Here is a 27,269-nt window from a genome sequence, read left to right as displayed (position 1 = left end):
TTTGTCAGTCAACAGCTAAATCTTGTCACCACATGATTGGGAGACTATATATATATATATATAAAAGGTGTAGGATCTCTAGTTGAAAAGATTGGGAGACTATATATATATATAAAAGGGGTAGGGATCTCTTCCTTAAAATATTTCTTCAGTTTTGTCAACTCTTCACTATTTACCTTCTTCGTCTCCAAAAATTCCAATTTCAAGACTCATTTCTGTTATTTCGTGAATCAACGTACCTTACTTTGGTACTTGTGGCAAGGCCTAAAAATCAAAGGTCAAATAGATTGCTACTCCGTACCCATCCATAAGTAAGCGATAGATACCTTCTGTAGTTAGGTACCAATTAGTATTCTGACGAGTCCAGAGCAACACATTCATAACCAACTAATATTTTGGGGAATCAATTATTGTTGAGTTAATAATGGGGTCTATTTACTGAGGTGCCCACGAGATTCTCCCAATGAACATGGTCAAATAGCAGATGTGCACATGTTTCCTTGTTTCTTCGAAAAGAAATTGCATAATACAACTTAGAAGTTGTATAAGGTCGAAGTCGAGCTCGGTATACCGAACTAGAACCTGAGGTCGATACCGGACTCAACGTAGATTAGGCTTAGAACGTGGCAATCACAGACTGGAGATTGACAACCACAGACTGGAGATTGACCTCGCGTCTCACCGAACTAGAACCTGAGGTCGGAAGACCTGCCTTCGAGGAACGTTGAGTCCGGTATCGACCTTAGCCTCGAGCGAGCTCGGAAATAACAAACGGAAGACCGAAGTATCCGCGACCGGACGGATATTACGGCAAGAATCTCGGCGCATATCGGCAAGGAATCAAAAATTAGTAAATCAAGAGATTTTTACCTTTTATTACCTAGAGTAAGACTCCCCTACTATATAAAGGGGGGTCTGATAATTTATTGGACACATTGTAACACGCATCCCAAAGCAATATACTGTTATTACTAGTTCTTATTATCGCATCATTCTGTTCCGGCATCGATTAAGCTTTTCTGACTCGAGGGTGACCAACCTTCAAGGCCAAGATTATTCGACTTGTGTGATTTACATTTACTTTTCAATCATTAATTTCAATAGTAATCTAATTTCTCAATTTGTATCAAGTTAGATCACATATCCTTAAACCGTGCATAAATTCAATTGTTATCCGATTTTGAAGGTAAACAGTTTGGCGCCCACCGTAGGGCTAAGGATAATAGTGGTTATTTGATACAAATTTCCGTAACACACACTATTTTACACTTGTTCTTTGAAGTATCTCTGATTTCAAACTTAAGCTCAAAATGTCAAACTCATAGTTAAAACTTCTACCTGCTGACGATGAGTCTGGTCACCACGGTGAAAATAATAACATAGTGCTCAGTAACGAGGTACCGCCCGTTGATCCCTTCGGTATTCCAATTACGGACCCGTTGGACGCTAATTCGTATATGGCTATCGACACAAGCCTCTCTACTGACCCCGATAATAGCATCCGTGGTGGAGCTCGGTCGACAACACAGAATACACAAAATAATGGAGGATACAGGATCAATCTACGGATGATCTTCGAAATGTTACAGGCTCAACAGGTGGCGATAACTCAGTTACAGAACTAGAGCGGCATAACGAGCAAGATCGAGCCCGATCCGTCTCGAGAGATCACTCGTAGGGAGGAATCAATCGCAAAAAGTTCGAGTGGGAACGAGTCGGGTAATAACCCCGAGATCATAAAAATACTCAAGGAGCTGACAAAACGAATTGAATTAAGGGAGAAGAAAATCGAAGCAAACGACAAAAAGGTGGAATCCTACAATTCTAGGATCGATCAGATCCCGGGAGCGTCGCCAATATTGAAAGGCTTGGATTCAAAGAAGTTTGTAAAGAAGGCTTTCCCTCCGAGTGTGGCTCCAAAGCCGATTCCTAAAAAATTCTACATGCTCGAGATTCCTAAGTACAATGGAACGAATGACCCAAATGAGCATGTCACTTCATACACATGCGCCATCAAAAGAAACGACTTGGAGGATGATGAGATCGAGTCTGTCTTGCTGAAGAAATTTAGAGAAACCCTGTCAAAGGGAGCTATAATATGGTATCACAACTTACCCTTACTCATTTGCTATGTTTGTAGTCTCTTTTGTGAAAGCACATGCTGGGGCTATCAAGGTCGAAACCAGAAAATCAGACCTCTTCAAAGTAAGGCAAAAGGATAATGAAATGCTCAGAGAGTTCGTATCTCGGTTTCAAATGGAATGGATGGACCTGCCACCGGTCGCTGATGGTTGAGCCATTCAAGCTTTTACCCAAGTAGTCAATGTTCGAGTTCAGTGGCTTTACAGCAGTTGAAGCAGAATATGACAGAATATCTAGATGTCACTTGGGCTGATGTGCATAACCGATATCAATCAAAGATCAGAGTCGAAGATGATCAACTGGGGGATCCTTCCAGGTTCGTTTAACCTATTAGACCCATCGATAGAGTCAAGAGAAATATCAATCATGAACCAAGGCCGAACAGGGATCGATATCCACCATATAGTGAGGATCGAAGAAACAGTGGGTTTGGACGGGGTTCTATACAAAATGAAAGGAGAAATGACCGAGGCCAGAGCAGGCGAGGACTTATGAGCAAGAACGGTTTCGACAGGCCTATCGGACCTAAAGAGGCACACAGGTTATCAGAATATAACTTTAACGTTAATGCTGCTGCTATCGTATCGGCTATTGGACGCATCAAAAATACCAAATGACCTCGACCTCTACCATCCGACCCAACCCAAAGGGATCCAAACCAGATGTGCAAATATCATGGCATTCACGGCCACATAATAGAGGATTGTCGACAGTTGAGGGAAGAGGTAGCCCGGTTATTCAATAACGGGCATCTTCGAGAATTTCTGAGTGACCGAGCCAAGAATCATTTCAAAAATAGGGACTCTAATAAACAAACCGTGCAAGAAGAACCTCAACACGTCATTCACATGATCATCGGATAGGTTGATGTTTCTCAAGGTCCGATGTTAAAGCGCACCAAAGTATCCATCACAAGGGAGAAACGGTCTCAAGATTACATACCAGAGGGAACTTTGTCTTTTAGCGGCGAGGACACAGAAGGAATCATGCAGCTCGATAATGATGCATTGGTAATATTTGTACTCATGAATAAAACTCGAGTTAAACGTGTGTTAATTGATCCAGGCAGGTCGGCCAATATCATTCGATCGAGGGTCGTAGAATAGCTCGGCCTACAGGACCAAATCGTATCTGCAGCCGAGTGCTAAACAGATTCAACATGGATTGTGAAACTACTAAAGGAGAAATAACATTGCCAGTAAACGCCGTCGGAACCATCCAGGAAACCAAATTTTATGTGATTGAAGGGGACATGAGGTACAACGCCCTGTTCGGAAGGCCATGGATCCACAACATGAGGGCAGTTCCCTCGACTCTTCACCAGGTGTTAAAATTCCCAACGCCAGGAGGGATTAAAATGATCTATGGGGAGCAACCGGCAATAAAGGAAATGTTTGCAGTCGAAGAAGTGATTCCGGAATCAACACTGGAAACATCGAAGGAACCAAGTTCGAATACAAAGCACGAAACTAAATAACAATTATCGACACCATCCACGACCCAATCGGATAAACATATGACCGATGAAGATGATAATTAGGAGGTTCCTAGATCTTTTATAGTCCCAATGATTCTGATGCTACAAAATCAACACTCGAAGAGCCGGAGAAAGTCACATTGATCGAACATCTACCCGATCAGAAGGTTTACTTGGGCACGAGGTTAACCCCCGAGCTCAGGAAAAAACTCATTCAGTTTCTCATAGCTAACATAGATCGTTTCTCTTGGTCCCATCTCGACATGACAGGGATCCCACCGGAGATAGCCACTCACAAGCGAACCTGGACCCAAAATTCCACCCGTTCAGGCAGAAAAGGATACCCTAGTCCGAAATCAAACATTCTTTCATCAAGGACGAGGTAACTAAACTCTTTGAAATAGAGTCTATTCGGGAAGTCAAATACCCGGAATGGTTAACAAACGTAGTAGTAGTCCATAAAAAGGAACAAACTAAGAATGTGTGTAGATTATAAAGATTTAAATAAGGCATGTCCCAAAGACTCTTTACCTATTCCCAACATCGATTGCATGATCGATGCCATAGCCGGCTACGTGATCCTCAGTTTTCTCGATGCCTATTCTAGGTACAACCAAATACAGATGAACCCGGGCGATCAAGAAAACAAACCCTTCATCACTAAGTACGGCACATACTGCTATAATGTGATGCCATTTGGATTAAAAAACGTCGGTGCCACCTACCATTCGGATTAAACCCCGATTTTCTCTCTTCTCTCTCATCTATCTAGGCGATACAATGGAGTAGTATGTTGGGTAAGTCCTTGCGAGCAGAGGACCATTTAAAGCATTTGCATGAAACCTTCTGTACATTGAAGAAGTACCACATGAAGTTGAATCCGGAGAAATGTGCGTTCGGAGTCGGATCAAGTAAATTTCTCGGGTTCATGGTATCCAACCGAAGAATCAAGATCAACCCTGACAAGATGAAATCTATTGAGGATATCACGGTAGTGGACAACGTGAAAGCAGTGCAAAGGCTAACTGGGCACATTGCCGCCTTGGGGCAATTCATCTCGAGGTCCTCCGATAAGAGCCACCGATTTTTCTCGTTACTAAAGAAGAAAAACAACTTCACATGGACCCCGAAATGCCAATGGACCTTGGAATAACTCAAGCGATATCTATCGAGCACACCACTACTCCACACGCCGAAGGCAGAGAAACAACTATACTTGTACTTGGCAGTATCAGAGATTGTGGTAAGTGGAGTCCTAGTTCAAGAAGAACAAGGTATTCAATTTCCAATTTATTATGTTAGCAGGAACCTAGGTGAGGCCGAAACTAGGTACCCTCACCTAGAAAAATTGGCGCTCGCTTCACTAAGTGCCCCTAGGAAACTGAACCATATTTTCAGTGCCATCTTATATGTGTTGTGACAATTACCAACTGCGAAATAATGCATAAACCCGAACTCTAGGGATGATTGGCCAAATGGGACTTGGAAATTAGGGGGTACAATATTGAGTATCGACCCCGAACAGCAATTAAATCTCATATTTTGGCAGATTTCGTGGCCGACTTTATGCCGGCCCTAATATCCGAGGTCGAAAGAGTGTTGTTGGTAAACTTGGGACATCTTCGGGAATCTGGACCCTCTTTACGGACGGTGCCTCGAACACAAAGGGGTCTGGACTTGGTATCGTACTGAAGCCACCCACAGGCAATATAGTTAGACAATCCATTAGAACTATGAAATTGACTAACAACGAGGCCGAAAGCTTGGGGGCGGAGGCCATGATTGCAATCTCGAACTGACCAAAAACTTGGGGTGGAGGTGATTGAAGCTAAGTGTGAATCCCTCCTTGTGGTGAACCAAGTTAATGGAACATTCGAAGTTAGAGAAGAACGAATGCAAAGGTACCTAAATAAGTTGCAGGTAACATTACATCGGTTCAAAGAGCGGACTTTGCAGCACGTACCTCGGGATCAAAATAGCGAGGCCAATGCCCTTGCGAACTTAGGGTTGTCGGTCAAAGACGACGAGCTCACCTCAAGGGCAGTTGTACAACTCATGAGATTGGTAGTGGAAGAAGGTCACGCCAAAATAAACTCTACAAGCTTGACTTGGGATTGGAGAAACAAATATGTAAAATATTTGAAGACTGGGAAACTACCCTCAGATCAAAAAGAATCGAGGACCTTGCGCACAAAGGCAACCCAATTCAGCTTGTCCGAAGACGGAACCTTGTTCAGAAGAATGTTCGATGGCCCACTAGCAATATGTCTGGGACAAGGAGATACCGAGTACGTTCTGAGGTAAATCCACGAGGCACCTGCGGAAATCTGAAAGTACAAGAGGGGGGGGGTGAATTGTAGCCTTTCTAAATTTCTAGTCAACTACTCTTCAGACCTAGTCGACTTATGCGGAGACAGCCTGCACAGAATTGTTAGTTCTTTTGATTTAAACAAGTATTAATCACAATAAATAGTAAAGGAACAGAATATAATACAAGAGTGATAAAGTAAATGACACCAAGAATTTTATACTAGTTCGGAACCAATGTGGTATCCTAATCCAGTCCTCTTGGGTTGCAAGAGTGTTATATTTTAGAGCTCTTTGTAAATTGAATTGAGTACAACCTTTGTGATTTTCAGTGAACACCACCAACACTGACAGGGTTGATTTTCACTTGCTCACCAACAAGGACCCTTTGGTTTTCACTCGCTCACCAAAGAAACGAACAATGACACAACCTCTAGGGCACACTGCCTTTCTAATATTTTTCTGTCTTTTTTCTCTCTTTTGGGTACACAGTAAATCTACTAAAGTGAAATACAATGCTTGTTAAGAGTAGAATAAAGAACTTGTAGTTGGATAGACAATTGTATAGAAGACTGCGTACTTTTTTCCTTTGTAGATCTCCTTTTTATAGCCTTTCAACATCTTCTGCCTATTGCAAAACCCAAGTATATATAGAAAAGATTCTCTTAATCATTGTGAATGGATCTTCAAGAATATTTGTTTTCCTTTCTTGATTGAATCCTTCCTTAGTTGCTGATAGCAGTCAATTGATACTCCATATTTTGTCTTGATCATGTCCTTTTCTAATTTTATTTGCTTCCATAATAGCCATGACCGTATTTGAAAATGTCTTTTGAATTTGGACACTTTGTACTTCTTGCCTTCTGAGTGTGAGTCCATGACACCTGCTACTTTCTTGTAATTGCTCACAAAATCTTGCTTAACTGATTTTGTGGAGTACATGTTGATGTCATTTATTTCCTTGTGGATAATTTGACATTGGAACTTCCTTTGTTACATAGCTTCCTTTTGAACAAGTATTTATCATATCTTTGTACCCTCCAATATTCATTTATATAGTGTTCCTTCCGTAGAACCCCTCTTTCCTTTTGTTAATAAACTTTCTTGATTGGTGTAAAAGATTTGCTCCCTAAAATAAACCATGCTATCTTCTTCCATTAAAATATTTCCTTTTTGATAGTTCTCAATATATCTTTGACTCCTTTTTTTTATCTTGAAAAATAATATCTTTCCATAATATAGATTGTACCACATCCATAATATATTTTCTTTCCATAGAAAATATATTCTTCCTTGTAGTATCTTTTCCATATAGTATCTTCCTTCTATACAATAATAGATCTTCTCCATGATTTTAGCAACTTTCCTTTCAAGATGTTGAAAAGCTTTCCATCCATAATTTCCATACTTCAAATATTATTCCTTCTAGATTAAATCTGTAAAAATAATCTTCCTTGATAAATTCTTCACAAGATATTCTCTTTCCCATATTTGTATGGATCTTTACCAGCATCTTCTTTCTTGAATAAACCTGTACAAAAATAATATTACCACAAGTAAATGTTCTTTGATTTATATTGGTTTGTTATCATCAAAATTAATACCTAAAACCTTGAAGCTAACAAAATCATCCAGGTGCCGACTCATTGGTTCGAAAGGTAATCAGAGCCGGCTATAACTGGATCGACATGGAAAAAGACGCGAATGAGTTCATACAAAAATGTGATGAATACCAAAGACATGCTCCGATGATTCAACATCCCAGAGAGCTCCCGCATTCGGTCTTGTCACCATGGCCATTCATGAAGTGGGGAATGGACATCGTTGGCCCTCTTCCATGGGCACCCGGTAAGGCTCAATTTGTACTATTTATGACTGACTATTTTTATAAGTGGGTTGAAGCCCGCCCAAGTGCACGAGAAGGTTAGGGAGAAGGAAGTTATCAACTTCATTTGGTACCACATCATATGTCGGTTCAGAATACCATCCGAAATCGTATGTGCAACAGGAAATAATTTATCGACAGCAAAGTGACCAAGTTTCTCGAGGATCATAAGATCAAAAGGATCTTGTCAACACCTTATCACCCTAGTGGGAATAGACAAGCCGAGTCGACCAATAAAATCATACTCCAAAACCTCAAAAGAGGTTAACCGACGCCAAAGGAAAATGGAAGGAAATCCTACCTAAAGTCCTATGGGCATACCGTACGACCTCAAATCCAGTACCAGGGCTACCCTATTCTCGCTGGTTTACGGCGCCGAACCTCTAATATTAGTCGCAGTAGGTGAACCAAGTGTAAGATTCTGATATGCAACAAAGGAATCGAATGACGAGGCCATGAGTATGAGCCTGGAGCTATTAGATGAAATGCGTGAAGCCGCCCGCGTCTGGTTGGCCGCTCAAAAATAGCGGATCGAGAGGTATTACCATCGAAGGGCCAACCTTCAACACTTCAACATCGGGGACTTGGTATTAAAGAAGGTGACACACACCAAAAATACGAACGAAGTGAAGTTGGGGCTGAACTGGGAAGGGTCGTACCAAATTCTCGAAATCGGCAGAAAAGGATCGTACAAACTCGGGGCGATGAATGGTGAAAGGCTACTGAATAACTGGAACATAACTCACGTGAAGCGATACTACTGCTAATGTACGACCCCATTCTTTTCCTTTTTACTTATTTTTGAACTACTACTTGCAGGTAACTAACAAGAAGCGAAACGGATTTTTAGGTCTAAAAGCACACGTTGCACTCTTTTTCCCTTGAACCAGTTTTGTCTCAAATGGGTTTTCCAGCAAGGTTTATAACGAGGCAACAATGGATCGTACTAGCTTAAAATAGAAGGCAGGTCAAGAATCGGTGTTAAGGATTGCATCAATAGTATCTGAGGCTTCTCTCTATGATCAACCTCGAATACTGGGGGGCATTACTCTCGAATTTCGACTTTAGCAAGGAAAGAAACTTCGTGATGGAACGGTCTAGATAGGTAATATTTATTGTAAGGGCCAAATGGTCAAACAAACCATGCCCACATAGATTGCTTGAACCCTAGCATAAAGCATATATGCATGTATAACTATTTTACACAAGAATAAAAAGAGGTCTCTCCCCTACGGATAAATATTCTGTGCTTTTAAAAAAAATCTTGCATTTCTCAAGAAATTTCCTACGTCCGATCCCCAAAAGTAATCGAGCCCAAGGTCCACCTTAATCTGAGTTCGAACAATCACTCTCACTCGAGAACTACCATTTGAAAACATATTCGGATGGTCCGGGCTATCGGAGCTCGGGGGCATAAGACATATCAGGCAACATCCTAATCTTAAAGGCCACGACCATCCCCACTCGGGGATTGTTATCCTAGGAAAGCCCGATAACTCAGGGCAACCTACTGGGCGACACCCAAACTAAAAAGGCCACTGCCAAATTAAAACAGCTCGGAGACATCCGAGGTCCCATAACAAAAACAAGGCCTTCAAAAAGAAAATTTTCATAACCGATTCTAAAGGCTACCCTCGGCAAACTATAATCTAAGTTACTTGCTTTGGGAGAAAGTTTCCGGTAACACCGATCCCCCAAGATGTCTTAAAATAGAATAGTGTAAAGGCAATGTTTGTTTGAACCTTCGAACATAACCTAATTATTTCATGCTAAGGCATTTCGATCTTTGTGAATACGAATAATAAAGCAAAAAGAAAAATTAGAAAGCTGTGAAAAGGAAAGAAAGCCTTATATATTTATCCAAAATTCTTTTTACAAGGGCCAAAAGGCCCCGATACAAAATTCTACAACGGCTAAAATGGCCTAAAAAACAAAAGACATAAATGTATAAGAGGATCCTAAGTGACCTAGTCTTCGTCGGGGGCCGCGTCATCACCTTTCGGATCCCCGTCACTTTTGGGCTCATCCGAATCATCAGACCCCTTGGAATCCTCCTCTTCGGGATAAGCTAGCTTTTGGGCCTTGGCTTCGGATACCTTGGCATACACAATTTCAGCCAACAGGTCAAAACCCCGAGCTTGAACTCTCTCAAGGGCCTCCATTCGGGATTGCCACTTCATATGCTCCACTATATTTCTCACTTGGTCCTGAGCCACTTCGGCATCGGCCTTATGCTGGGCCACCCTCTCATCAGCCTCGACCATGACCACATCAATCTCCGACTTGGCCGCCTCAAGTTCCTTGGCTAGATTTTCTTGGCCGGAAACTGACGAGCTCAGTTGAGAATACATCTCCTCGATCTTTTTAGCCTGTACCAAGGCCTCTTCATCACTGGACAGAGGCCTCATTTCAACATCTTTAGGAAGACCTGCAAAGGAAGAAAAAGTGAGACGGAGCGCGGCAAGAAAACTAAGTGTTATGCATTCAGCTGAGGAATCTCACCGTGGGAACGGGCCTCCCACCGGCCTTTCAAAAGTTCGCACCACGCGCGCTAGGAATAGGGATTCCGTGACACGATGCTCTCCACCCACTCCTTGAGTCGAGGAACTGCATCCGACATCCGAGCAACAGTTGTACCACAAAACATCGATAATAAAGTAGCAAAATAAAAACAATAAATGAAATCTTGAAGGCAAGGTTATACATACGTTTCATGTTCCATTTCTCGGGAAACGGCCTGTCCTCGGCAGGATTAAATCTGAGGTCTTCACTCGAATGAATTAGCCCAAGCAGACTCGGTCCCGATCCTCATCTATGCTCGAGAATGGGGCCTTACTGTCCCGACGGGCAAGTTTTATTAATTCCTTCAATAGAGTCGGGGACTGTACAAACACATGAGGTGATCGGTGGTAAAGAAACATCCCTCGATTTTGTTTATGAAGAAGCGGAGGAGAATCACTATCATCTAGAAAGAGAGATGAATTTGACTGAGGGTCACCTTGTACCTCTTACAAAAGGCGATAAAGACTGGCTCCAAGGGGCCCAAAATGAAGGGATAAGTGTAAACACTTAAAAAAACCTCCACGTGAGTAGTAATTGCTTCCTCGGGCGTAGGCACCACCACGTGCTTAACAACCCAGTTGCAATCCTCCTAGACCATGGAAAGGAGACTGTTGGTGATCGAGCATATATATCTCGAGACCGACTCGCACTGACCCGGTATCGAGGAGGTTTTCTCGACCTTGAAATCAGCACCGATCGGACACCCCACAGAAACGAACACCTTCAAGGGGGATCCAGTGTCATTTCCTTAGTAGCAGCAGACGAAACTTTTAGTCGGTCGCGAAGCAAGTTTCGTTTTGGGGAACGGACTTTGAGGTCTTCGCCATTTTTTTTGGAAATTTAAGGAAAAATAGGAAGTTAAAAGGATATGCTTGATAATTTTGGATAAAAAACATAAGTTTTTATAAAGCGATTTTAGAGTAATCAGAAAAGTGATGTTTGGGAATATTGAAATTTCTAAGGTACGAGGGCAGAAGTTTTGAAAGTAAAGTTTGAATGCGATAATTGGGGGTATTTATAGTTTCTTAGCGACTCTTTATATCTGGGAGTGGCCGACCTGGAACTGACAGGCATTTATTGCCATTAAGAATTGACTGACGAGACGCTTTGACTGTTTTGTCGTTCTGTCACAAAATATCGAGATCAGGATCGGAAGTTCATGTCGTTTCTCGTCGTCTACTCTCTGAAAATGAGGGGACTATCTGTATATGATCGAAGTCGAGCTCGACTACAACTTGGTAGATTTGGCTTAGAACGTGGCGACCACGGACTGGAGATTGACCTCGAGTCTCACCGAGCTAGAACCTGAGGTCGGAAGACCTGCCTTCGAGGAACGTTGAGTCCGGTATCGACCTTAGTCTAAATAACAAACGGAAGACCGAAATATCCGCAACCGGGCGGATATTACGGTAGGAATCTTAGCGCATATCGGCAACGAACCGGCAATTAGCAAATCAAGAGATTTTTACCTTTTATAGAAGTGTACCTAGAGTGGGACTCCTCTACTATATAAAGGAGGGGGTCTGATAATTCATTAGACACATTGTAACACGCATCCCAAAATAATATACTGTTATTACTAGTTCTTACTATCACATCATTCTGTTCCGGTATCGATTAAGGCATTTTTGACTCGAGGGTGACCAACCTTCAACGCCAAGATTGTTCAACTTGTGTGGTTTGCATTTACTTTTCTATCATTAATTTTAATAGAGATCTGATTTCTCAATTTGTATGAAATTAGATCACGTATCTTTAAAATCACGTATAAATTCAATTGTTATCCGATGTTAAGGGTAAACACAAGTAATCATCATAGAAATAATAGTAGAGACTCAGGCTAATAACATGATATAAGATATAAAGTAAGTGAAGAGAGTGAATATATATAGAGAAAGACAAAGTAATGTATTATTATTTTTTCAAAATGAAACAAATCATTACTCTCTATTTACAGAAGAAAGCAAGTTGTGTGTAACAAGCTGATTACAATTAATCCTTTCCAATTGCATGCAATCTATTTGCATGGGCTGCTTACAACCTACTTGTTTCATTGTAAGCCTCTCCAGAAAGAATGGACACACAATTTAATGTAGTCATAACAGCCCTTTTTATTTTAATCTCTTAAAATTCTAAATAAAAATCTTCACACCACGTGAAACCTGAAGATTCGATCGGTTAGGAACGACAAATATTAAAGTTGCGTAAGCGTGGCTCACCATTACAAATTTATAAATCTTCAACTCCCTATACTTTCTTCAATATATTTGGCCATACACCAAAACAAAATTTTAGATTAGTCCCCTTCCCTTTGCTCCGCTCGGTGCTATCTGATTGTCCCCTAGTTTATTAATATGAATTATTTTATACTATCAGGTAAAAGTTTCCAGGGACCCGGAGTCGCTACTCTTTAGGTGCGCACTAAGTAACCTGTTTGTGCTTACTGTGCAATAACTCGCAACCTACACCGGAGATATAAACCACATTAGGCAAGCTTCAAAATACAACATATCATTTTTTTTATGAAGTGTTTATCTTTTGAATGTCATGATAACGTAAAAATCTTTGTGCTATCAGTGGGCATATGTAAGTTAAATAAGTTACTGTATGACCATATAACAGTGGAGTGAGGAAATCAGAAAGAAGAAAACCTGGCAAGCTAAGCAGACTTGGTTTTTGTGAACCTCTCAATCTTTCTTCAGATTCCCTTGGAAATCCAGACATCTTTCTTCGTTTCCATTTTCCTTGTACTATTACCCTTATGTTTCATAATAATCAAAGGGTACAACAAATATGCTAAGAGTAAGCAGAAATTGCCACCAGGGCCGAGGAAGCTCCCACTGATAGGGAACTTGCACCAACTGCTCTGCCTCGGATCATCTGAGTTCCAACCACATGTTGCTCTGAGTAAATTAGCAGCTAAGTACGGGCCTTTGATGCACCTAAAGCTCGGTCAACGTTTGGTTCTTGTAGTTTCATCTGCTGAAGTTTCCAGACAATTTTTCAAAACACATGATCTCACTTTCTCTAACCGGCCAGAGCTTTTCGTTGGGAAGATAATGATGTACGGTTTTTCTGATATGGCATTCGCTCCATACGGTGACTTCTGGAGACAGATGCGCAAAATTTGTAACTCGGAACTCCTTGGTCTGAAGAGGATCCACTCGTTTTTTCCCATGATGTTTGACGAGGTGCGCGATTTGGTTAAGTCAATTGCAGCTGCACAAGTAGGGAAACCCATTGACTTGAATGAAAGACTGAGTTTGTTGCAATTTGCTATCACTTGTAAAGCTGCTGTTGGTAGGACGGCATGTACAGATCAGGAGTCATTTTTAATGGTAATGAAAGAATTCGTAAGCTTCGCAGGAATATTCAGTGCAGCGGATCTTTTTCCTTCCTGGAAAATAGTTCAATTAATTAGTGGCCCAAAGCGAAAATTAACGAAAATGCATCAGAAGGCTTATGATATTGTTGAACAAATTATACGTGAACATGAATTGAAGAGATCAGGAACTGATGGTGATGGCAAGCAAATAGAGGAAGATATTGTGGATGTACTTCTTGGACTTAAGGAGAGCAAAGATTTTCCGATTCCTATCACTAGAAATGTTGTCAAAGCTACAGTGTTTGTAAGTAGTCTCTTCTTGTCTTAATTCTCACATTTTTTGTGTTACCACTCATTAATTCTTCTCCTTTAATCGCAAGTCTATTGGACAGAATAAATAACTTATGTGTATCAGGTTTGTACTACAATTTGTTAGATTTAGCTGAGAGCCGTTGATTGCTTAAGTAGGAGGGCAATAAAATAAAGAGAAATAATATTGTTTTATATTTCCGTTTGTGGATTTTGAATCTATAACCATTGGTTTATCATAAGGGTGTCTAACGGGTGGGCCGGGCTGGGTAGGGAAAATTTTGAACCGTACAGGTTTGGAACCAGACTGGTTACGGGTTAGGGGTTACCGGGCTTAACGGGTTCGGGTTCATCCGGGTAAAAATGAACCGTAAGGGTTATGGGTACAAGGGGTCAGGCGGGGCCGGGTTAGTTTTTTTTATTTTTTTGTAATTTGTATAACTATTGTAATTTATATTAATATAAAGTAAAATATAAAGAATACAATGAAGATGGAAAAAAAATTGCACTTATAAATTGCAAGTGCTACATTTATTTCAAAATTCAAACTTACAAATTGAAAGGTTTACAATTAACAATAAGTAAATTAAAGAAAAAAGAGTAAATTCAGAGGTTTTACATTGCCTTAGACTCTAAAACCTTAAAAAAAATTAAAAAATTGAAATCTAGCCTTTAAACCGGTCCGGTCCGGTCCGGGTCGGGCCGGTTAACCGGTTCTACATGGATTTTGGTTGACCGGGTTTGACCAGTCCGGTTAACTGGTAGGATTTAAGTAAACGAACCAACCCCCCTACCCCTTTAATCCAGCCCCACCTGACCCTCTTGTACCGGTCCGGGCCTGTTCCAGTTTTAACCGGTCTGGGCCGGTCCGGAAATGGACTGACCCGGCCCGTTAGACACACATAGTTTATCATGACCTATCATTGACGGAGTTGGTGGATTAGTTGGACTGTGACTTCCTGCAATTTACTGAGTATATATGGGTTTGGGCTCGACGAACTATTTTTACTTTATATTTCATATGTTATTATTGTTTAATCAAAAATGTGATTCTTTGGTCAAAGCTAAAGTCAAATAGAAATTCGGGCTACTGATAATCAGGAGACGAAAAAGAAATGATAGACTTTTTGAGAATGACAAATAAGCAGTAAATAGGTTTGTATTCCAATGTAATGTTTATGATATCCTCTGTCCTTACAAATGACGAGACCTCCTCTTTTTATAGTTGATACTAAGTAAAGGAGTAATACCTTAGTCTTAATGAGATAATTATGAGCAATAAATGACATTAAATAAGACGTTACACAATCATTCCTATTTAATACCAATTCTCTAACGTATTGGGTATTTAATATTGAATTTGGACTCCTTTTCATCATCATATCCATGTCTTCAATGCCTTCTGATCTCTTGGCTTTAAATGACCTAAATATGTACGAAGCTTGTATTATTCGAATTGCCTCTCGTGCCTATTTAGCTTTTCTTTCCCCGTATCTGTTGTCACTCATGCCTCTTAACTGATCATCATGTTTTGACCATTCTTCGTGTCATGTCACGTCACCTTCAATGTAAATTCAGTTTTTTCCCAATACAGATAGTCCCCCTCCCCCACTTTTTATTTATTTATCAATTAAATATCTGGGAAGTGGATCTTCACAAAAAGGGATTTTTTGCCGTAATTAATTCTATGACAGTACTGGCGCTTCAATTGTCCCTTCTAATTAATGTTTTGCATATGTGTCACCTTTTATTTAATTCTCTACACACGTGTCACTTTCTGATTGGTTCTGCAATTCTGCACCCTTTTTTCAAGGCTTCTTTATTCCCACTATTCACGAAGTGATAGTTGCCTTTATTATAGGCTTTCCGTCATTACACTTCTAAGTTTGACGGTTGTCATTATAAACATATTTAGCCCTCTTTCTTTTGTCTTCTTCTTCATAGACCTTCAACAAGCAATTTATTATTCACTTTTGCTTTTTCTCCCCTTTAGTTCATCCTTCTTCAACAATGTCATCTCCAAACCCTAACCCTAGAAAAGTTTCAATTCTAGATCAGTTCCCCAATGCCCCCGTAAGACATAGGAGAGGCAGAGGAGGTAGGCTTCGGAGCTTGAGCCTAGGATCCACTCGTGGTGATTCATTTGGTTCTGCTTCTTCTTCTTCTGGTATTAGGAGTTCTATCCCAAAGACCCCTTCTTCTAAAGGTAAAGAACTTTCGGAACCTACTCAGGAACCTTTAGTTGAAGAAATCGTACCCAATGATTTATCTTTTGGGAATGATAGAAGATCTCTCCAAGAAGAAGTTAAAAATTTAGAAAAAGTTGACACCTATCCTTCTTTAATAACTGACCTTGTGATTCCTACTGTTACGAAAGATTGTAATTGGAGAGATAATCTTCGTACGATGATTCCTGCCCCCAACCAGAGAATTTCTTCTTTCAGAATTGGATTTTCTTTCATTTATACTTATCCCTTTACTTTGGGATTTAATCCTGCCATTGACCTAGTTATACTTGAATTTTGCCGCTTTTTCAAAATTTGCTTAGCACAAGTAGGTCCTCTTGTTTGGAGAGCTGTGGCTTGCTTAAGGTATTTGTCTACCAAAGCCAATGTTAATTTTACCTTTTCCCATCTTATTCACCTATACCACCCCAAATTATTCCGCCATGGAGTTTTTACCTTGACTGTAAGAAGCAAGAAGGTTTTGGTAAACCCCGAAGATGACAAGGATCGAGGGTGGTATTGTCGTTACGTTGCTGTACGTACGGTGGATTTGTTGGGTGAAACAAACATTCCCTTCCCTGAGAAGTGGAATTTTGCACGTAAGTTTTTCTTTTTCTTACCGTATCTACTTTTTAAGAATTTTGATTTCTTTTCTAATCTCGTCTTTTTTTGGCTTTTTGTAGCAACCATGGGAGATGTGGAACACGTTCCTAACTTCCGTGGTTGGGTAGATTCAATTTTGAAGATTGCGCCTATGGAGGCGAGAACTTGGAAATCAATTTCTCTTTTGAATGGTTGGAAAGTGAAGTCCCATGGTATGTATTTCCTTATGCTTTGCCGTATATTGAATTCTTTCTTATTTTAATTCTTTATCCCTCTTTTTATCAGGATTTGGTATCAGGGGTATGACAGCTGAGGTAGCTGTTGCCATTCGAGCGTCTTCAACCGCTTCACTTGATTTGGAAAAGACTCGGGCCACGCTACCAAAAAGAAAAGTTGTAGAAGAAAGTTCTGAGAATGAGGAAGAAGAGAATACCTCTTTGATAGCTAGGCCAAGAGCCAGGAGATGCGTCATTGATGGAGATGAAGTTGTAGATGCTCCTGCTCGAGCCTCTATCTCCGAGCCTGTTCAAATCCTTTCTGATGAGGATACCACTCCAAGAGGCTCTAATGAATCAATTCGACGTCTCTTTGTTAGTGGTTTTGAGAGTGGAGAGTTTGGACCAGTTCTTGATGAAACTCCCCTCTCTTCTTCTATTCATATTTCTTCTATTCCTTCTATTCCTTTGACAACCACGAGTATTTCTTTGCCTATTTTATCCACTCCTGTTTCTTTACCTGTTTTGGTTCCCATATCTGCTCCTACTGTCCCTGCTTTGACTCCCACAACTCCCATTGTTTTTACCTCTTCTACTACTCCTCCTTCCATTGTTCCCCCTCCCTATGTTCAGCATACAGAGACAGGTTCTAGCAGCAGAGGCATGGCTATGAGAAGTGTTACTCTTGAAGTTCCTGCCAATCATAGCCTTTTCAGAAAAACTGGTGGAGCTGATGTTTGGCTCGAGCCTCTAATCGGAGATATTGAGAAGAAGAAGATGGAGAGCCACAGTTGCTTGACTCTAATGAATGACATAGTTCATTCTACCTTGAAGGTACTTCTCTTTTAACTTACATGTTTTTTTATATCTCTCTATATTCTCACATTTGATGCCTTTCCCTTGTAGGCTAATCTTATTGGTACTGAGTTAATGGGAAGAATCTTTACTCTAGAGAAGAAGGATCGAGAGTCTGCAAAGGCTATCTCTGAGGCTAGGAGAATAGCCGAGGAAACCCAGCTTGAGACAGCAAACTGGAAGGAGTAGTTTGAGAATGCTCAGGGGACCATAGAGGAGTTGCAAGAAAGTAGAAATCACCTGGAGCAGCAAAAGCGTGGTTTGACTTCTGAGCTAGCAATTGCCAAGGCTTCTTCAAACCAATTTGAAAAAGATAAGGAGCTTTTGGAGTACTCATTTTCAGAACAATTATCAAAGGCCAGTGAAGAAATCAGAGAGCTTAAGGCACTTGTGGAGAAGAAAGAAGAATATGCAGGGGAGTTAGTGCAAAGCTTGACTCAAGCTCAGGCTGACTTAAGGATCTCCTCTGACGAGATACGTGCTTTGAAGAGTTCTCATGCCTCCCTTGAAGCTTCCCTTGATTCCCACTTAGCTGAACACCAGATATTGAAGAACGATCTTGCTATGTGGGAAAGGGAGTATGGACTTCTTGAGGAGAACTTCAACATAGAGGTAAGTTGGGCTTTTCTAAAATCTCGTCGTGATGCTTTGATGGAAGCTACTCAAGAAAACTTTGATTTGCAATCTGAATTAGCCAAAGTCTTAGACACTATTGAAAAAAGCCAACAACCAGTTGATACTCCTTCTCCTGCACTTGGAACTCCTGAGGCAGAAGAGCTTTTAAATGAAGAAGTGGCTACTGCGGCAATTGGAGTTGCAATTCCGGCTCCCGAGGGTGAAACTTCTATGACACAGTCCATGGAAGCTGAAGCTCCCGTGACTCTTGCTTCCCTTGGTGATTTTAACACTCCAGGCTCAGTTGAAACCGCTCCTATTGCTGCTCCCTCAGAAGTTGTTACCGTGCCTGTGACTGCCCCTGAAAATGAGATTGCAACTTCTGATGTTCCAACCCCTTCAGTGACTAGTTGAATGTATTTCAAACTTTACTATTTTTTTTATTAACTGGTGGTGTTATCCCTTGGTAACTTTAAGGGATCTTTTGATGAAGTCCCCAGTTATCGTAATGGGTATTTGTATAAAACAAATATTTTGCTGACTAAGTTTGTACTTAGTCTTTTATATTAAGAAGTTTTATCGGTACTTCTGTATATTCTATTCTTGCCTATTTATCTAGGACTTATAGAATAGCTTAGCATTTTTATCCTTTGAAAATGCTTGATGATTCTTCTCATGGATTATCAACATGAGGCTTATAAAAGAGGGCCCTTTTATTTTATCGACACTTAATGAAGAAGACGTCTCAACTTCATAATGGTGTTATAATACGATGAAAGAAATAGGAATACACATGTTTTGTATGAAACAACTTTGACAAATTTTTATTCATGAACTTTAACAAGTTTTTTGACTATTACATGTATTAAAATACATCTATAACTTCCTCGTAACTGTTTTTCTTGTAACAGATTTTTACATAATATAAAATAAACAAGGTTTTTCTTCATAACCTATTTCAGTACATAGTCATGACCCTATCTTTATATGAAGAGTTTGAGAGGTGACTTCGTTTATGAGTTTGAGAGATGACTCTGTTGTTCTCATGGAAAAAACATTATGATGAATGTCTTGTGTTTGTTGAATACGATGATGAATGCTGAAGACTTCGTAACTTTTTCTCAACACTTGCCTCTTTGTGGCCGACTTTTGTTCGATATTCGTATCTATTTTTCTACACATATCTGTGTATAATATGTAGTCCCCCAAGTGTTTGAGCGGTGAAGTATGAAGCCTCGAGCACTTGTTTATTTCTTTCAATTTGGTCCTTTTCCTGAAACAGAAAAATATACGGGACTCAGAGGTGCGATTATACATGAAGACTGCCTAACTCGTGTGTATTTCCATCAGATTAATTGTAACCCTGGGCTGGGAATTTTAGAGTACTCCATTTTGCCTTGCAGGTCGTGACTCATCATTTGGCACGAGTTAGGGTTTTTGCCTAGCATCTAAAATCGTTAGTAAAACTTTAACAATTCAAAAGAAAAATTTTAACATGGCGATACCTGACCGTGGGTACTTTCTCAGAAGTAATATCTCTTTAAATGGACGGCATTCCAATGCGAGGGTAAAACTTTGCCGTCCATTGTCTCCAACTCGTATGCTCCTTTACCCGCAATGTCACGAACTCTGTATGGTCCTTCCCACGTTGGACTTAGCTTTCCTGAATTAGCAGCCTTTGCAGATTGGAACACCTTTTTAAGCACAAAGTCCCCAATTTTGAAAAATCTGAGGCGTGTTTTCCTATTGTAATATCGTTCAATTACTTGCTTTTGTGCTGCCATTCTTATCAATGCAACTTCTCTTCTTCCTTCAAGCAAATCAAGGTTGACCCGCATCTCTTCATCATTAGATTCATCCGTTGCCTGAACGTATCGGGTGCTCGGTTCACCTATTTCAACTGGAATTAAGGCTTCCGTACCATAAACCATTAAAAATGGTGTTTCTCCATTGCTTGTTTTTGTCGTTGTACGATAAGCCCATAGTACTCCAGGTAATATCTCAGGCCAATTACCTTTTGAATCCTGTAACCTCTTCTTCAAGTTATTGATAATGACTTTGTTTGTGGATTCCGCTTGTCCATTACCCACTGGATGGTATGGCGTAGATGTTATCCTTTTAATCTGCCAACTTTAAAGAAATTCTGTGATTTGAGCTCCTATGAATTGTGGTCCATTGTCACACACGATCTCCTTTGGTGCTCCAAAGCGGCATATTATATTTCGCCATATGAAGTCTTTAACTTCCTTCTCTCGTACCTGTTTAAATGCTCCTGCTTCTACCCATTTAGTGAAATAATATGTGAGTACAAGTAGAAACTTTACCTGACCCTTTACTTGTGGTAGTGGACCTACGATATCCATTCCTCATTTCATAAAGGGTCACGGGGCTATACCAGGATGTAGTAACTCAGCTGGTATGTGCATATTATTGTCGTATCTTTGACATTTATCACATTTGGACACGAGGTTGTTTGCCTCTTCTTCCATCTTAGGCCAATAATATCCTGGTCGAATCAATGTTCTTACCAGTGACCTTCCCCCTGCGTGATTTCCACAATGTCCTTCGTGCACTTCCTTCATCACATATTCTGTTTGAGAGGGTCCGAGACACCTTGCTAGTGGTCCACCGAACATCTTTCGATAAAGATTTCCTTGATATAAACAATATCGAGCGGCTTTTTTGCGAAACGCGTAAGCCTTCCCTTTGTCATTAGGCACGGTTCCGTGCTGTAAAAAAGCAATAATTTTGTTTCTCTAATCCCATGTTAAAAGATTAAAATTTACCTCATTCTTATCAGGTTCGAGAACGGAATGAAATAAATGTATGACTGTAGCATTTGCGTCATTTGCTACGTCAGCTGCAAATGCGAGATTAGCTAAAGCATCTGCCTCCACATTCTCATCTCTTGGGATCTGCATTACCTTCCAAGTTTGGAATTGCTTTATTAGTTCCCATACCTTTTCGAGATATTCTTGCATTCGAGTTTCCCTGGCTGTATAAGTCCCGAACATTTGATTGACCACAAGTTGAGAATCACTCTTGATTATAATTTGTGTTATGCCAAGTTCTCTTGCCAATTCTAAACCTGCAATTACAGCCTCATACTCTGCTTCATTGTTAGTTATAGAATGACATTTTATAGCTTGCCTAATAGTTTTACCCGTAGGTGGTATGAGAACTATACCCAAACCTGCTCCTTTTACATTAGATGAACCATCAGTGAATAAAATCCAAGTCCCCGGGTTTGCACCATTAAAAACTTGTAATTCTTTTTCTGCTTCTAAATGCATCCCCTGGCTAAAATCAGCTACGAAATCGGCTAATACTTGAGATTTTATAGCAGTCCTAGGTTGATAAATGATTTCGTATTCACTTAATTCTATAGCCCATTTTGCTAACCTCCCTGACAATTCATGTTTATGCAAAATGTTTCGAAGCGGAAAAGCAGTAACTATAACAATGGGATGGCATTGAAAATAAGGTCTTAATTTTCTAGATGCCATGATCAAAGCTAATGCTAATTTTTCTAGCTGTGAGTATCGTGTTTCAGCATCTAGTAAGGACTTACTTACATAATAAATAGGAGATTGTTTACCTTGGTCCTCACGGACTAAAACAGCACTTCCGCAACTTCAGACACAGCCAGATAGATGAAAAGCTTTTCTCCCACCTTTGGTTTTTCCAATAACGGTGGTTTTGACAAATAAGCTTTCAAATTTCTAAGGGCTTGTTGACAATCTTCATTCCATTCAAAATGATCTTGCTTTTTGAGTGCAGAGAAAAATTTAAAACACTTTTTTGAAGATTTGGAAATAAATCTCCCCAAAGCTGCAATTCTTCTCGTTAATCTTTGAACTTCCTTTTTATTAGTAAGGATATCAGGGATTTCTTCTATTGTTTTGATGTGAGAAGGATTTACCTCAATACCACGGTTAGAAACAAGAAAACCCAAAAACTTACCTGATGCAACTCCAAATGCACATTTTTCTGGGTTGAGTTTCATATTAAATTTTCGCAAAATTTCAAATGTAACAGATAGATGAGAAATATGATCATGAGACTGCTGGGTTTTGACGAGCATATCGTCTATATATACCTCCATTGTCTTTCCTAAATGTTCTTGGAACATTTTGGTGACCAACCTTTGATAGGTTGCCCCAGCATTTTTGAGACCAAAGGGCATTACTTTATAACAGTAAGTCCCCCTGTCTGTGATGAAAGAAGTTTTTTCTTCATCACTAGGGTCCATTTTAATTTGGTTGTACCCTGAATATGCATCTAAAAAACTTAAAAGTTCATGTCCTGCAGTTGCATCAATTAATTGATCTATATGTGGTAAAGGAAAAGAATCTTTTGGACAAGCTTTATTAAGATCTGTATAATCTACACAGACTCGCCACTTACCATTTTTCTTAGGTACAACAACTGTGTTGGCTAACCAATTAGGGTACTTTACCTCGTGGATTGACCCAATTTTTAATAGCTTTTGGACCTCATCTTGAATCACCTGGTTTTTGAAAGCCCATTGCTTTCTTTTCTTTTGCTTTATTGGTGTAAAGGATGGGTTTTCGTTTAATATGTGAGTCATCACATCCGGTGGTATCCCTGTCATGTCAGCATGGGACCAAGCAAAACAGTCCACGTTAGATTTTAGAAATTCAATTACCATACCTCGCATGTTTAAGTTTAAATTAGCTCCAACATAAACTTTCCGTTCAAGCCACTGCTCAAATAATATCACAGCCTCGAGTTCTCCGATGGTTGTTTTGATATTTTCATTCTCCTCAGGTTCTTGAATTGTATCAGGTCTCGAGTCTAAATCTGTTTTCTCTTGCTTAGTTGAGGTTTGATTGCTGACACCTTCAACTGTTTCCTGTAAATGCTATTTTTCTTTGTTTACGGTGCTCGTATCTGTTACAGCGTTGATACTCCTGGCTGTATGTTGATCCCCTCGAATTTGACAAATCCCCCACTGTGATGGAAATTTAAGAACTTGATGTAGAGTTGATGGAACAACATCCATATCATGGATCCAAGGCCTCCCCATGATCATATTGTAGGTCATTTCCATATCAACTACCTGAAATTTAGTTTCTTTAACAACACCTGCAGCAAAAGTTGTTAGAACTACCTCTCCTTTGTTACCACACTTGAATTGTTGAAGCCTGACAAGGTATGCGTCTTGGGTATCATGTTATCTTCAGCTTGCATTTCACGTAATACCCTTAGTAGTATAATATTTACGGAACTCCCTGGATCAATCAAAACTCGTTTTACATTAGTATCATGTACAAGTAAAGATATTACCAGTGCGTCATTATGTGGGGTTATCACTCCTTCGGTATCTGCATCATCGAATGAAATACTTTCATTTTCTAAAACCTACCGTACCCGTTTACCGTGTGTAATTGTTACTTTAGAAACCTTGTTGGAAGCTGTGTAGGTTATGCCATGAATATCTTCTCCCCCACTTATCACATTGACTGTTCTCTTGGGTGAAGGAGGCTTTGGAGGCTCTTACCTATTTTTCATATAGGCTTGTTTACCTTTTTCACTAAATAACTCAGTGAGGTACCCTTGCTTCAATAGATGATCCACTTCGCTCTGCAAGAATCTACATTCTGAAGTTTTGTGCCCGTGATCATTGTGGAATTCGCACCAATGATCTGGATTGCGTCTATTTGGATTTGACCGCATCTCTTTTGGCCATCGTACCTTATCTCCCATGCTTCTCAAAACAGCCACGAGCTCGGAGGTAGTAACATTAAAGTTATATCCGTCGAACCTTGCCTTTAAACTTCTGTCATCATCTCATGACTCTTGTTTATTCCGATCATTTCTGAATCTTGATGAAGAACCAGATTCCCTGTTCCTCAATTTTTGATCATATTGCTGGCTATCTTGTTTTGACCGTGAGTTTTTTCCTGCAGGTCCCATATATGGATTGTACCTGTTTTTACCTGATCTTTTTTCGGTTTCTGATCTTCTGGAACCGCCCCTTTCTTCATGATGAAACTTAGGTACGGTATCTTATTCAATTTGCAGCTTCGTACTGTACCTGTTGTAAACATCATTCCACGTGGTTGCAGGGAATTCTTGAAGGCTTTCTTTGAGTCTTCTCGTGGCTTCAGAACTTTTGTCATTTAAATTACTTGCGAAAGCTATTGCAGCCCAGTTGTCAGGTACACGGGGTAGAGTCATTCTTTCACGCTGGAATCTATCAACAAAGTCTCTGAGCAACTCTGAATCCCCTTGTTTGATTTTGAAAATATCTTCCATTCTTTTCTCAACCTTTTGAGCTCCCAAGTGTGCTTTAATAAAAGAATCTACAAGCTCAGCAAAAGAATTTATAGAATTTTCAGATAAAAGAGAATACCAGGTTAATGCACCCTTGGTGAGTGTTTCTCCAAATTTTTTGACCAGTACTGATTCGATTTCTTGTTTGGTCAAGTCGTTGCCTTTCACGCCTGTTGTAAATGCAGTCACGTGGTCACGTGGGTCTGTAGTACCATCATATTTCGAGATGTCAGGCATTTTGAACTTTTTCGGAATTGGAAGGGGAGCAGCACTTGGCTTCCAAGGTTGTTGTGAGTATCTGTCCATGTCTACTCCTTTTATTACAGGCGGAACTCCAGGGATTTGCTCAATACGCTCATTTTGTTCCTTAATCTGTTTCTGCAAGGTTAGAACTAAATTTTGCAAATATGAATTATTTGAATTACCTGGTCCCCCTTCCTGTTGTTCACTGGTGGTTCCTCCATTTCCAAAATTAACAAGACCAGAACGAGGATTCTCCAATGTATTATTATTAGGAGTTGGTGTGGGTGGTGCAGCAGGCAATCGATTAACTAGAGCCTGAAGAGCTTTGCCGACCTGTGCATCAATTAGCTTTTGTAAAGCTTCATTTGCACCTCCTTCAAAATGTTCAGATTGTTCTTGTTGATCAGCACGGGATTCAGGGGCAGGAGTGCCTACACAAGATTGACGTGGTGAATCTAGAGGGGAGGGAACCACGTCAATGTTCGGTAGGTCTCCTTGATTTTGATGGATTTGATTTTCATGGTTTCCCAATGTGTTATCACTGTTATTGTTGTTGTTGTTGTTTGACATGTTGATAAAGACGAATAAAACGTAGCTTCAAAGAAAAGATTATTAGATTTCCGATAACGGAACCAATTTGTTTAACCAAAAATGTGATTCTTTGGTCAAAGCTAAAGACAAATAAAAATTCGGGCTACTGATAATCAGGAGACGAAAAAGAAATAATAGACTTTTTGAGAATGACAAATAAGCAGTAAATAGGTTTGTATTCCAATGTAATGTTTATGATATCCTTTGTCCTTACAAATGACGAGACCTCCTCTTTTTATAGTTGATTCTAAGTAAAGGAGTAATACCTTAGTCTTAATGAGACAATTATGAACAATAAATGATATTAAATAAAATGTTACACAATCATTTCTATTTAATACCAATATTGGGTATTTAATATTGAATTTGGACTCCTTTTCGTCATCATATCCATGTCTTCAATGCCTTTTGATCTCTTGGCTTTAAATGACCTAAATAGGTACGAAGCTTGTATTATTCGAATTGTCTCTCGTGCCTATTTAGCTTTTCTTTCCCCGTATCTGTTGTCACTCGTGCCTCTTAACTGATCATCATATTTTTACCATTCCTCGTGTCATGCCACGTCACCTTCAATGTAAATTCAGTTTTTTCCTAATACAATTATATTATTGTTCATTCTATACGGACACACTTTCTTTCAAATATTTTCAATAATAAATAAATATTTCTCTATTTGGAGACCATTTACAATTAGCATTCCAATTTTACCCCACTTTTTTGGACCCTCTTTATATAAAAATTTACTCCTATCTTTTACTAGAAGACAGAAATGAAAAGATACGTGGAACCCTTGCCACCACACACGTAAGAGAAATTTTGGTATCTTGCATATATTTAGTTTATGTGTTAAAAATATTCTTTTACTTCTTAAATTTTGTGTCGATTCAAACATGAAGCACGTATAAAGTTAAACTTATTTTTTCCTAATTCTTCATGTCCTCCTTACTATAAATTTGAATGAATGCACTGGCAGGAGTTGTTTGTAGCCGGAACTTCAACCTCAGCAACAACCATGCTATGGGCTTTTTCAGAATTGGCAAAGAATCCGAAAATGATGAAGAAAGCACAAGCTGAAGTGAGAGAAGTCTTCAAGTTGGGAACAGAAAGGATCAATCAAAGTCACATTCAAAAGCTAACGTACTTGAGAATGGTAATCAAGGAAACTCTAAGACTTCATCCCTGGTCGGGCCCTCTTTCATTCGCTAGAGAATCCAGGGAGGAGAGTGAGATCGACAGATATACAATACCAAATAAAATGTTAGTGCTACTAAATCTATGGGCAATTGGAAGAGATCCAAAATACTGGGAAAATCCGGAAACATTTGACCCAGATAGGTTTGATGGAAGTCCAATTGAAAGCGTACCAACTCATTTTGAGTACACGCCATTTGGTGCAGGAAGGAGAATATGTCCAGGAATATCCTTTGGAATGGCGAGTGTGGAAGTTTCCCTAGCATTATTGCTCTATCATTTTGAATGGAAACTTTCCAATGGGATGAGTCCTCAAGAATTAGATATGACCGAGAAATTCAGTACCAGTCTTGAAAGAAAAACTAAGTTGTGCTTGATTACCTCCCCTTACGTTCCTATAAATGGGACTATGGATTCGTACTAG

General features: G+C 39.8%; 3 protein-coding genes across 3 annotated transcripts; all 3 read left to right on the top strand.

The window, feature by feature from the left end:
* The first annotated feature begins 10,635 nt into the window (after window positions 1-10,635).
* Window positions 10,636-14,026, top strand: LOC107777737 (cytochrome P450 71D8-like). The gene is made up of 3 exons (XM_075219917.1): window positions 10,636-10,872; window positions 12,951-12,959; window positions 13,076-14,026. Exons 1-3 carry the CDS (start codon window positions 10,636-10,638, stop codon window positions 14,024-14,026), a joined length of 1,197 nt encoding a protein of 398 aa, XP_075076018.1.
* On the top strand, window positions 12,350-18,097 carry LOC142180278 (uncharacterized). Its single transcript, XM_075251663.1, has 4 exons — window positions 12,350-14,002; window positions 16,916-17,047; window positions 17,121-17,884; window positions 17,957-18,097. The coding sequence occupies exons 2-4, from the start codon at window positions 16,921-16,923 to the stop codon at window positions 18,092-18,094; spliced, it is 1,029 nt and encodes a 342-aa protein (XP_075107764.1). The 5' UTR covers window positions 12,350-14,002; window positions 16,916-16,920; the 3' UTR covers window positions 18,095-18,097.
* Window positions 18,098-26,615: 8,518 nt separating this feature from the next.
* Window positions 26,616-27,269, top strand: LOC142162875 (desmethyl-deoxy-podophyllotoxin synthase-like). Its single transcript, XM_075219910.1, has one exon. It carries the CDS (start codon window positions 26,616-26,618, stop codon window positions 27,267-27,269), a length of 654 nt encoding a protein of 217 aa, XP_075076011.1.

This window comes from Nicotiana tabacum, chromosome 1 (genome assembly GCF_000715075.1).
Source record: "Nicotiana tabacum cultivar K326 chromosome 1, ASM71507v2, whole genome shotgun sequence".
Lineage (NCBI taxonomy): Eukaryota > Viridiplantae > Streptophyta > Magnoliopsida > Solanales > Solanaceae > Nicotiana > Nicotiana tabacum.
Note: the sequence above shows the minus strand (reverse complement) of the source record. Positions and strands in the feature narration are given on the sequence as shown.